Below are 12,881 nucleotides of genomic sequence, written 5' to 3'. Positions count from 1 at the left end.
TTTATTTGAAGTTGAAAATTATGTTGTCCATGAGTACTTTTTGCATTCTCATATGATTTTCACACTCAATATTTCTCCTTTTAATCATTTGATCAATGTCCTAAAAAATAATTAATAGTCAATGTCCAATAAAAATGTAACACGTGACGATTAATGTTCAATGAAAACATGACATGTGACGGTCAAGATAAACAATTAATCGTCAATGTCTAATTTTAGAATTGAAAATTGAAATAAAAAGATTGTAAAACAAAAAAAGACTAAATTCATTAATTAAATTATAGGAAAACAAAATCAAATTATGAAATAAATGAAAAAATCAAATTTACAATTTTGTCAAAATCAAACCTTTCTATTCAATTTGAGTTTTTTTATTCACGACAAAACACATCACATTGGTCACTCTCTTGATTTTAAAGTGAATAATAAATGGCAAGATAATTTATACGCATGTCTAATATTAAAATAATTCAATTTATATATCTACTAATTGTTTTAAATTAAATTAAAATAATAAAAAGAAGTTAAAAAAAGGATTTTTTTAAAATATTATATTTTTCAAAATCATTTTTGGATTTGTTTGATTGTTTACCAGTTTTAAGATAAGTTAGGTTTTTAAAGTTAACGAATCAATCATCAGATCAAATCCTGATCCGACCAATTGAATTGAATGATCCAATCTAGTTTTGAAAACAATGAATTAATAGTGAAAATAAATCATGAAAAGAATCCAAATTTATCTAGATTGCAAAAAATAATAAATTAGTTAGACAAAAAGGTAAGAACAAGAGATTAAGTTTTTTTTTTCTTCCTCTTTTTATATTTTATATTTTATATTTCAAAAAAAAATTAATTTCGTATTTCTTTTTTTAAAATATTTAATTTGGCCATCTAATCTTCAAAAAATATCAATTTTGCCTTTTTGTTTGATTTCATTAATTAATCTCAAGTAAATATTTGTGCATAAAAATTAAAATATAATTTTCTTATGCAAAGATTAAAACAAAAGGTAGTGTTAAATATAAGAATTAAACTTTTTAATCCGAATAAAATCCATCAATTTAGAAATCTTATAAAAAAATTCTAAAATAAAATAAACATATTATTTATCAGCTAAAACTAATTTATATATCTCTTTTAAAAGAAGCAAATAAGAATTTTTAAAAATTAAGATAGATAAATTAATTTTAATTTACGAGAGTTTTTTCATATTATTTTTCTCTTATTTTATTAAAACTAAAGGGTTGTTTGGTTGGTATACTGGAACACAAAAATGAGTAGAAAATGTAAAAAATTTGATACAAGTTCCACACTTTTATATATTACTTTAATTAACTATTTTTTTAATTCCATTTTTTTCAATTTCATTTTACTGTATCGAATAGTACCTACTACCTAAGCTTTAATTGAAAAGTTTGCAATTACAGTTTGTTAATTTGTTTTTCAAAATTTTCATAATAAGAAAAAAAAAAAAGGAGAAACAGTCACTGTTAAGTGTTAACAGGAGTGTTAAGAAAAAAAAAAAAATTTCATACTAATGATGCTTCTTAGTTCTTCTGTGTTTGACAGAGAACTTTTTTGGTTAATTTGCTGCCCTAGTCTACCACCGCCTTTTTGATTGCTGAGATAATGCTCATTATAAGGTAACCAAATGATTGAGACTTCCTTTAATAATGAGCACTACTTGGACTAAGAAGGACAAGTTTAATTTAAGGATTTAATTTTTATTTGACTTGAAATTTTGTTAACAATGTTTGTTTGGATACGAACTCCATCTATCGAGATTGATAATAAAATTCAATTTGCCAATAGTGTATAATTTTTTTTTCATTACATAGTGTATAGTATGAATTTTCATTATATATCATTTAAAAAGTTTAACAATTAAAATCAATGTAGATTTTATGTTGTACTATAAATAGTATTAGTATAAGTATTTTTTTATACAGAAATAAAAAACAAAAATTGATGTTCAAAACTTTTATTATTAATATATAATTCATCCGTTCTAAAATAAGTATCATATTTTGAAAATAATAATCTCAAGATAAGTATTATGTTAATTTTTTTAATGTAATATTAATTAATTTTTTCTATTACTATTTTTAATAAGTGTCATTTAAAATTTTTAATATAATATTAATGATAAAATTCAATTTGTAAAATTATTGTCACCTTTTTCCTATTTATTAGTTTTTCTTATACCTTGTTTGATAGAAAAAAGAGAAATATGATAAATGAAAATAAAAAAAAGTAAAAATAGGTGAAAAATAAAGTAAAAAGTAAAGGTGATTTATTAAAGACAAATAGAAAAGAAATAAGGAGAAATAGAAAAATGGGTGCAAAATGGAAAAGTTTTGATTTGTGATAACTAGAGTTCTTCGTTCTTCTCTAAAAGTGTATTTTGTGATGATTAAACTTAAATTTTTTTTCATAAATTGAATGTGCGTTGGCAATTAAGTTACAATCATTGGATAATTAAATTTATCTATAAAAACAAAGTGTTATTTGGGGATGGAGAATTATTTAAAACTAATTTAATTTTTAAAAAAAGTGAGACACTATTTTTTAAAAGAAAGAGAGACACTAGGTCTAGTGGAGTGATTTAAAATATAATTGAATTGCTTTTAGAAATACGTTGAAATGATTTTCAAAAATTAACACCTAAAATTAACTTCAACTTATATTTAGTTAACAGATAGAATGAGTCGTGAACATTCCTAAACCTAAGAATGTAAAAAAAAAAATTACATTTGTTAAGCTACATTTATTTTACGTAATACCCTACATTATACAGTTATTTTTTTTTTTATAAAAAAAACATTTATGGGGTAACTTTTGTATCCATAATAAAACGGGCCACTTGTGTACTGGTACCTAAGCCACCTAGTTCTGTTTTCAGCCCACAACCAACGCGATAGCAACCAATATATGTAAAAATACTATCTCTTTTAAAAGATTAATGGTGTGATTGCATGCAAGTTATACAAACTTGGATCTAGGAACATTTTCACGTCAATGGCAAGAAAAAATGTAATAGCTATAATTTGTTGTTTCACTCTAAAAATTATATTTAAGTTAACAACGTGGTAATAAAACAAAGTAATCATAATAATACAAGAGACAATTCACACATTATAAGGAATTAAAGTGTAATTTATTCCAAATGAAAAGACTCACATTTGTGCTCACGTAGGAGACATTCAACTATTCAAAGCCAAGGAGAATTATGAATAGGTGTTACAACAGATTTAACTTGTAAGTACTTGTGAAGGGCCTGTAATCCCAAATCTCTTCCAAATCCGCTCATCTTATACCCTCCAAAAGGAACATCACTCCCTACGGTAAAATAGCAGTTGATCCAAACAATGCCTGCACGAATGGACCTTGACATAGTGTTTGCAGTATCCAAATTCTTGGTTACAATTCCTGCTGCTAGGCCATACTTGGTATTGTTAGCACTTTTAATTGCTTCCTCCATGGTCCTGTTCATGTCATATATATACTTTAATTCAACCTTCGTTAACAAGCCAACAAACACATTTTTTTTTTGTACTAAACAACTACAACAAAAACCATTAAATTAGACTATAACTTACTTAAACTTCATCAGCGCTAGTACAGGGCCAAATATTTCATCCCGTGCTATTAGCATGTCCTCCTAATCAGGATTTTTTTTTTTTTAATTTCCAGAAGAAAAATGAAAACACGATGGTTAGTTATCAAACTATGCTGAAGATACCCAGGTTGAGACTTTGATGGAATTAAAATTTACCTTTACATTGGAGAAAATTGTAGGTTCTATGTAGTAACCTTTGTTGCCCACTGTATTACCTCCTGTCAAAAGGGTGGCTCCTTCTCTCTTTCCGTGCTCAATATATGAAAGTATTTTCTCCAATTGGTTCCTGTCAGCCTATAATAATAGAAAACAAGTTATGATAAATTTCACCAAAAAATATAGTGAAAATGGGATAAAAGACTAAGTAAACGTATATTTATTCAAATGTTTGAACTATATAATTGGAATAACTTTGTTATTTTAGACGAACAATATAGTAAAAAAATAGTGTGCATCCAACCATCACCAAACAAGACAAGATACATTAGATGATGACCAAAAGATATTTGTTTCACATTATAATTTTATATTCTCTGGAATCATATTTCTACGAGTAATATACCAGAAATGTTATTTACACGAATATGTTTGGTTAGAATTGAGTAATTTTGAAAAGAGTTATATAATTAAAAAAATTTAAAAACTAAAAGTGAAAGAGAGTAGAAGAGAGTTCCCATAAGAATATAGATATTCACCTCCTACTCATAGGAATAAAATCTACTTACAATGTGAGAGCACAATTTTCTTGAAAATAAAAATATATTCCTGAATACATTATCATAGCCTTCTAATAAATATGAGAATACTCATTTATATTCTCACATTCCTGATATAAAAAAGAGAAGATGACGCGAAACAAATGCTCCTAGAAATATATGGGAATGTTGATAAAAAAAAAAATTAACACCATGTCATTTGGTATTATTTGAACAAATAAATTTGTACTAATTACTAAAATTCATTTTCCTATTTAGAGAGTTACTAGTAAAAACAAAGGATCAAATACGTTTTAGAACTATTGTAAGCATAATCGTGCTACTATATATATTGTCCCTACCTGAGGCCCTTGCAGCGATTTGGGATCAAAAGGATCCCCAACGACCCAAGATTTTGCCTTCTCCACCAACTTCTTCTCAAATTCATCATAGATCTCTTCCTGGACAAACACACGAGAACCTGCCACACAAATTTCTCCCTGAAAGCACAAAGAAGAAATACAAAATTTATTGGCTACATCTATAAATATGGCTCATTCAACCATATATTAATAATCAAAATTAAAAGTTAGTTGATAAGGAGGAAACCACTTGAAAACTCTTTTGTATTTTTCTTTTAATTTTGATTATTCAAATAAGATTTAATAATTTACATTTGTAGTTCACATTTTTCCAACAAGAAGAATACTCACTTAATTTGATATGCTTCGTATATTATACGTGTGTATGTGTATGTATTACTAGATGTTCCTTGAAAGGAAAGAATTTCACCTTGTTAGACATGATGCCAAAGAGAGCAAGCTCGGAAGCTTTGTCTATATCCGCATCATTGAAAATAATGAGAGGAGACTTGCCTCCTAATTCAAGTGAAACCGGTTTTAAATTGCTCCAAGCTGCAGCCTGCAACACTTCACGCCCTACTTCAATTGAACCAGTAAAACTGACCTGAAGATCAACACAATCAAGGAAATTGAAATTTTACAAGTCAAATCAATTAAGAGACTAGTACTTGTAAATATTTGACATGTAACTTCTTATTACCGCATCTATGTCCATGTGTGAGCTTATTGCTGCGCCAGCAGTTGGGCCAAATCCAGGTACTATATTAAGCACACCATCTGGGATTCCAGCCTTTTAAAAGGGACAAACCCAATAGAATTAGCCTAAATTCAAGTAAACTTTGTGAGGGTCATCTTTGATAAGGAAATGAAACTATGTCTTGATACATACCAACTTAGCTAGATGAGCATAAAACAAAGCAGAGAGGGGTGTTTGTTCAGCAGGTTTGAGGACCATAGTACAGCCTGCAGCTAAGGAAGGGCTAACCTTGATGAAAAATGAGAGGCTGGGGGCATTCCATGGAATTATGTGTCCCACAACACCAATTGGTTCCAAAAGTGTATATGCATGGAAATCCCCGTTCATTTTTAATACGTCACCGTGAATTTTATCAGCAGCACCTGCATAGTACCGTAACGCATTTGTAGCTGAAGGAATTTCCGCTACCTTATTAATATAGTATAGCTTTCCAGCATCAATGGTATCTAATGCTGCTAGTTCTTCTATATTTTCATCAACTAGGTCTGCCCATTTCATCATAATTTTTGCCCTTTCCTGCGTGTATACCATACGATGTCAATATTAATTAAGATATTTGAAGAGGATTAGAAGTGATAGATAGAAGGAAAAATTCAAACAAGAAAAATAAAACTTCAGATAAAGATCTTCGTCAATAAACATAAACCACACATGTAAGTTTATTTTTACCTTTTCTATTTAAAAGTTCTTCAACTTTTTCATTCTTAAATAATATTCATTTTTTTTTACTTACATTTGTCATTCCGATATTTACTTTAAACTTTTTCACCTAATTGTTCGCTTAAAGTCAGCCTTTATGTTAGCATAATTAAAACATAAATTTTAATTAACATACTCAACATGCTTCTTTTAATTAGGAGCTAGAAGTTTTTCCCACCAAAGTATATTCAAAACATATGTTTATTATGAAAAATTATCAGGTGAACTTATATTACATTTTTTTTAATGAATATCACATTGTCTCTAATTAGTCATTATATATCATTATATGATAAATAATTACGTGTTATTAATTTTTCATAAAATAAAAAATTGAATATATGACATAGAGAGTGGTTGAGACCACAAACACTTAATAGTCTTGGACTTTCAAATAATGTTTCGTTTGTTGTTCCTCATTATACACTCCGTCTAAGTCAAACATGAGCTCACAAGTATCTTGTTCAACATTGGACTGCTTGGCCTCGATTAGAATAGCCGAATAGGTCATTGATAATGGTATGTGTATACAGGTACCGGCTTTCGAAAGTTTTGAGTAAACATATATTATCGTAATTTTAATTATTAATTTTAAATTAATGATCATAATTTCCATTTTTTCGTTAATTTAAAAATACACGTTGAAGTTTATAATGTAAGAAATTAGGGATGGTTTTGCACATATTAAAAAATACATTAAAATATATTTTTCGTTTCTATAAATATTAAAAAGTTTAGAATCTGTCATTGTAAAATTTTTGATATGTTTTTCATCATCGCAAAATTAAAATATATTGCTTTTGACTTGAAGTCAAGCTTGGAGGAATCAGAATTTACCTGACATTTTTTAAAACCTAAATTATAAGGTAAAATATATTTTTTATCTCTATAAATATCAAAATAATTGGAATTCATTTTTATAAAATTTTGAGTCTTTTTTTCATTTTCAAAAAATTAAAATCTATTAATTTTTGGTCCGGATGTAGGTTTAGGTATCCGAACCTATGTGTCACTCTTTCATTGATTCCATTAATAACTAAGAGAGTGAGTGATTTGTTGAGGCTAAAAACCGCTACAAAATACATAAAAAATTATTTATTTAAATTTGAAGAAGATGAAGAAAATTAGAAAAGAAAGAAGAATTTATAAATTTGTGGGAGGGTTTTTTTTCTATATTTTGTGACGATATTTAATTTTCAGGAATCACCCACTCCCATAAACATCAATGAAACTAATGAAAGAGTACCACATATGTTCGGACATACCTGAACCTACGTTCAGTCAAAAAGTAACATATTTCAATTTTTAGAGAATGAAAAAAAAATTCAAAATTTTGTAGAGATAAATTCTGAACATTTTAATATTTATATGAATCAGAAACATATTTTAGCTTAACATTTAAGTTTTACAAGATGTTATATAGGTATGGATTTGTCCAAACTTGATGGTAAAAAAATAACACATTTTAATTTTACGAAAACAAAAAATATATCGAAAATTTTATAAGAATAAAATCTGAATTTTTTGATATTTATAAAGACAAAAAAGTATATTTTAATTTAAAAAATATCTAATTAAAGAAAAGGAAAAGAATAACTTACAGAGCCTGGCAAGCGAGGCCATGGACCCGAGTCAAATGCCTGACGTGCTGCTTTAACAGCAATATCAATGTCTTCTTTATCTCCCTCACTAACTCTTGCAATTACCTCTTCTTTTCTGGGGTCTATAGTCTCAAATGTCCTTCCTTTTTAATTCAAGTCAAATAATCATAAAGAAGTTTGTTAGAAATATATCCGACTATTTTGTATTTAGAAGAAATCCAAATAAATTATACTTTTTAAAAATATTTGAAATCTAAATGATTAACCGTACACTATATATTTATTAAAAAAAATACACCATTTTTAAACTCCTAGATGATTACTACATAAACCTAAATCACAATTTAACTCCATTGCAAATGAGTAGTTTCATTCAATTTAACTACTCAACTTATCTCTTAGGCATCACAAGATCTCTTTAAGAAAAATTGTCTACCAAGCAAAATAAATGACGATAAGAGGATTCAAACTCATACTTATGGAGAAGAGATAAAAATTCGTTTTAGATCTTTCATCAATGTCAACCCCCATCAACATTTCATAATTACTGTTATTCTTGTTTATTTATTTATTTATCAAAATTGGCATTTTATTTTAATAACTATTATTTTGATAATTGAAAATTGACGGTAATTATTTATAAAGCTAGTTTTAATTAAAAGTAACATTTTTTTATAAAATATTAAAAATAGCATTAACAATAGTTGTAATATTAAAATTCAAGAACCTGATATGGAATCAACAAAATCTCCATTGATGAAGAGCTTGGTAAACTTGATGGCGGGCATCTTGAGGAAGGAATTGCCGTGGCTACTACTGGAGTTAGAGAGAGCACTCATCCGAGCTAGAGATAGAGAGAAAGGAGGTTGTCGTAGAGATGGTGTCGGTAAGTGGAATGTTGCAATATGATTAATTAGGACTATATGCAAAGACAAGAACATGAATTATTGGCGCAACTTTAGGACTTTTGGTGGACAAAATCAGTGCTCTTCAAGGCACAGAACGTACGAGAAAATAAATTATATAATACTATCATTATTGTTTTTAAATCATTCCCCACCTAACCCCATTTAATTTCTATTTTTTAAACAATTAAATAGTGATTTTGCCTTTTATTTGAATTAATATAGTGCTTCTGCAAAGGTGCGTAGACAAGAACATGCATGGTGCAGCTTTAGGATTTAGGTGGAGAAAATCCGTACCGTTCTTGCTAAGGCACACCACGTAAATTAATAAGCACTATTAAATCATTCCCACCTAACCCCGGATAACTTCTATTTTTGTAAACGAATTTAGGATTAAACATGTTTTTTAAACCTGTAATATAATTTATTTTAATTTTATTATTCAAATTTCATTAATGAAATATTTTTACGTTTGATTTTAATTTTTATCCATTAGTTAGATCGATTAAATTATTTTTTAATCAGCAAAGTATAAATCTATTAAATTATAATGTGCAGACTAATAAGATGTTATATCACCACCTAAGTAATAATGTGACACATAAATGTCACGTCATTATTATACAAATTTTATCTTATAACAAATACTAAAATTAAAGGTAAAAGTATTCTACCTAATAAAATAAAAAGTAAACTTTAGATAATAAAATTAAAATCAACAGGTATGGAAATTATATTTAAATCAATAATTTAAATGGTGATTTTGCCTTTTATTTATTTACAGAATTCATTTGGTGCTTCTCCAAAAGGCTCAACATGCGTTGGCATGGGATGTCGCGAATGATAAGGCTGTTTGTAACAGAACAAGTTCTTCATAAGGACAAACATTACCTATCACTATCAGTATAGTGCTTTACAATTCCAACAATATGGAATGATTATATTCTGCATTGGAGGTCTTCTTGGGTATGATGACATTATGCAACAATGGAGATCTTCTAAGGGTTCGATGGTATTATGCAATGGAGGAATGTTCATTTTGTCAATTACTCACCTTAAAGTTTTATTTAATTTTTTTTTTACAAAAGTTATATTTGATTTAGGAAAGAAAGTGAAAAGAAAGCAGAAAAAAAGAAAAAAAAAGTAGAAAGTGAAGTAATTTTTTAAGTTATCTGGTAGAAGGAAAAAGAAATTAAAAGAGAACGGTAAAAATTTTCTTTCCTCTTGTTTGATTATATAAAAAGTGAAAAGAAATAAAAAATATGTATAAAATAAAATAAATACCCTAAACAAAAAATGAAATTTGATGTAAACGAGGTATTTGTTTGTTACGTTAACAAAGCTTTCACTCTTCTCTTTTCCTTTGTTTTTCCGATTTGGAAAGAAACATTTCTTTTTATATGGAATCCATATAGATTTTTCTTTTTCCTTCATACTTTGACATTACTAAACGAGGGAAAAAAATGTAAATGTGAAGTTTTCTTTCTTTGGAGAATCATCCCTCTTGTTTTAATAAGCTAAACTTAACTGACACTAAATGTTAGACTGTTAGCAAGTGTTACACTTTTAAGAGCACATTGTATGTGTTTTGAATATTATATCAGTCTGTGTTGATAATCTCGTTTCATGAGTTATTTCAAGATCATTCTTTGATAGAATATAACATCATTAGAGTTGAATAAGATGTTTGACTAGTATTATTTTACCTCTAACTTAGCCTAAAGTTTGTACATCAGTGGAGAATAGAAATTACTCTTTTCTCTCTCACTACATATATATGAACTTATTTTGATCTAAGAAGTGTCCGTCTCGAAACCAATGGCCATTAGTTGATACTCACATATCATGCTAATAAGTCACTCGAAAAATTAGCTTTATATATGAGTTGCTTAAAAAGATGTAAGAGCATCTTCAAACACATATTTTATGAGTTATTTAAGTAAGATTATTTAATAATTAAGTTTTTATTATTTGAATAAATGATTTGACAATGTGTTACTTAATTGAGTTATTTATATAAGTAAGCGCTGCTTAATTTATTTTTACCAATTACTTTTAATTATAAAATTTAATATGACTCAAGTTAAAAATTTATTGTAACAATTTTAACATTGAACTAAATTTTTATATAAAGTTTTTAAATCATGTGAAACTTTAAGACTCACAACTTATTTAAGTAATTGTATATAATAGATATACTCTTAGATCACATGATGTTATACAAATCATGTACATTCCAATAATTATCGTTATTAAACTCTAGTTTTAAATCATAAAATTTTATAATTTTATACACTCCTAACGAGTTGAATCACATACAAAATTATTTTTTGATAAACTCAGAATTAAACTCGATCGAATCAGACCAAACTCATAGTAAACTGGAGGAACTTAAAGATGATGGTGATGGTGTTAATATTGAAGATGATTTAATTAAAGGATTGATGGACATTTAAATTATCTTTATATTTTTTAAATATTTTTATTTTAAGAACTTATGTTTTGTATTATATGAATTTGTTTGTTTGGGTATGAATTATGTTAGTTTATTGAATTATTGTTAAAATTTGTTATTTTGATGTATTTTAGGGTTAAAATATTTAGTTATGATTTTATATATAGAAATATTAATATCTTTTTTATATTAAATAAGTTCTTACGAATTTAGAAGTGAATATATTCTACCAGAGTTGAGTTTATCGTACTCCACAAGTCATTTAGGGACAACTTTTTTGAGTTTTGTGAAGTAAGAAATGCTAAATAAAGAGAACTGTTAGCTAAGCTGCCAACCTCGTGTGTTTGTGAGAAATGGCATATTATAGTCCTTAACAAATCATGGAAATTAAATCCCACATCTTACGCTAATCAGAAATCATAGTCCGTTTCTTCAAAAAATAAAAATAAATCATAATCCGTAATCACAAATCCAAAATTTTTGCTTATAACAAGACTCCACGACGTATCATAAATCATAAATAGATGGACTATGAATCTAAATGTCATTTTCAATATTGGACTGCTTGGCCTCGATTAGAATAGCCGATCGAATATGTCATTGATAATAATGGTATTTTTCTTTTGCTTCTGCGGAAAAAATCATTGATAATGGTATGTATATATACAAGTATGGCCTTTCGAAAGTTTTGAGCAATTATTATCATTATTAATTTTAAATTAATGATCATATATTTTCATTTTTTATAATGGAAGAAATTGGGGATGATTTAGTTGAAGAAATGAAGAAATATCTCGCACACAATAAGAGCGAATAAAAAATATCTAACTAAAGAAAGGAAAAATAATACTTCCTCCAATTCTATATATTGATCACAAGAAATACTTGATTTTATTTATAAATCACCAATTAACATATTAATAATAATTTTTTAGTTCTATTTTTTATACTATTCTTAACATTTTATTATAAGAGAACAAAAATATTGAAATTGAAAATTATTATTGATTCATAAATATTATATTAAGATATAATTAAAAATTTGTTTTATTTTTAGATATATTTAGTGATTTAATTTTTTTTTTAATGTTGATGATTCAATTAAAAGTGATTAATATATAATATTAGAGGAAATAACGGAGCCAAGCCATGGACCTGACTCAAATGCCTGGCGTGCTGCTTTAATATCAATATCTTCTTTATTTTCTTTACTCTTGCAATTTTTACCTCATCTGTTCTGAGCTCTATAGTCTCAAATGTCCTTCCTTTTTATTTCAAGATGAATAATCATAAAGAAGTTTGTTAGAAATATATCCAACTATTTTTTATTTAGAAGAAATTAAAATAAATTATAATTTTTAAAAATATTTGAAATCTAAATAATTAACAATACAGTATATTTTAAAATTTTAAAAAATAACTAATAATAAAAAAATGCCTTAAAAATATAACAAGAAAATTCACATGCACAAAATAAAAAAGATATTTCATTACATAAAGATGAATAATATGTTACAAAAGAATTTTATAAATTACTTTACAAAGTTATTATATAAATTTCACATAAATAATTATATATGTATGTGTATTCAAAGGCATTTTTCCTATTAAAAAGTCATATTCTTCCGCATAGAAAAATTAACTTCAATGTTACTGAGAGATGAGATCCTTATGTAGGACCAAATTGTTTAAACTTTAAAAAAGTGATTTTATAAAAATTGATTTTTAAAATATAAAAAAAACACTTTTTTAAGAAATAGAAATGGGATCCGTTTGCTTAAGTTTTTT

General features: G+C 26.7%; 1 protein-coding gene across 1 annotated transcript; it reads right to left on the bottom strand.

Annotated features, from left to right (window-relative positions):
- Positions 1 to 3,050: 3,050 nt before the first annotated feature.
- Positions 3,051 to 8,693, bottom strand: LOC100527654 (aldehyde dehydrogenase). The gene is made up of 9 exons (NM_001248590.2): positions 8,461 to 8,693; positions 7,734 to 7,876; positions 5,566 to 5,949; positions 5,377 to 5,466; positions 5,107 to 5,280; positions 4,677 to 4,814; positions 3,776 to 3,913; positions 3,600 to 3,661; positions 3,051 to 3,485 (listed from the first exon to the last, which is right to left on the bottom strand). The coding sequence occupies exons 1-9, from the start codon at positions 8,672 to 8,674 to the stop codon at positions 3,212 to 3,214; spliced, it is 1,617 nt and encodes a 538-aa protein (NP_001235519.2). The 5' UTR covers positions 8,675 to 8,693; the 3' UTR covers positions 3,051 to 3,211.
- Between the last annotated feature and the right edge of the window lie 4,188 nt (positions 8,694 to 12,881).

The sequence above is a fragment of the Glycine max genome, chromosome 5 (genome assembly GCF_000004515.6).
Source record: "Glycine max cultivar Williams 82 chromosome 5, Glycine_max_v4.0, whole genome shotgun sequence".
Taxonomy (NCBI): Eukaryota; Viridiplantae; Streptophyta; class Magnoliopsida; order Fabales; family Fabaceae; genus Glycine; species Glycine max.
This window is presented reverse-complemented; position numbering and strand designations above follow the sequence as displayed.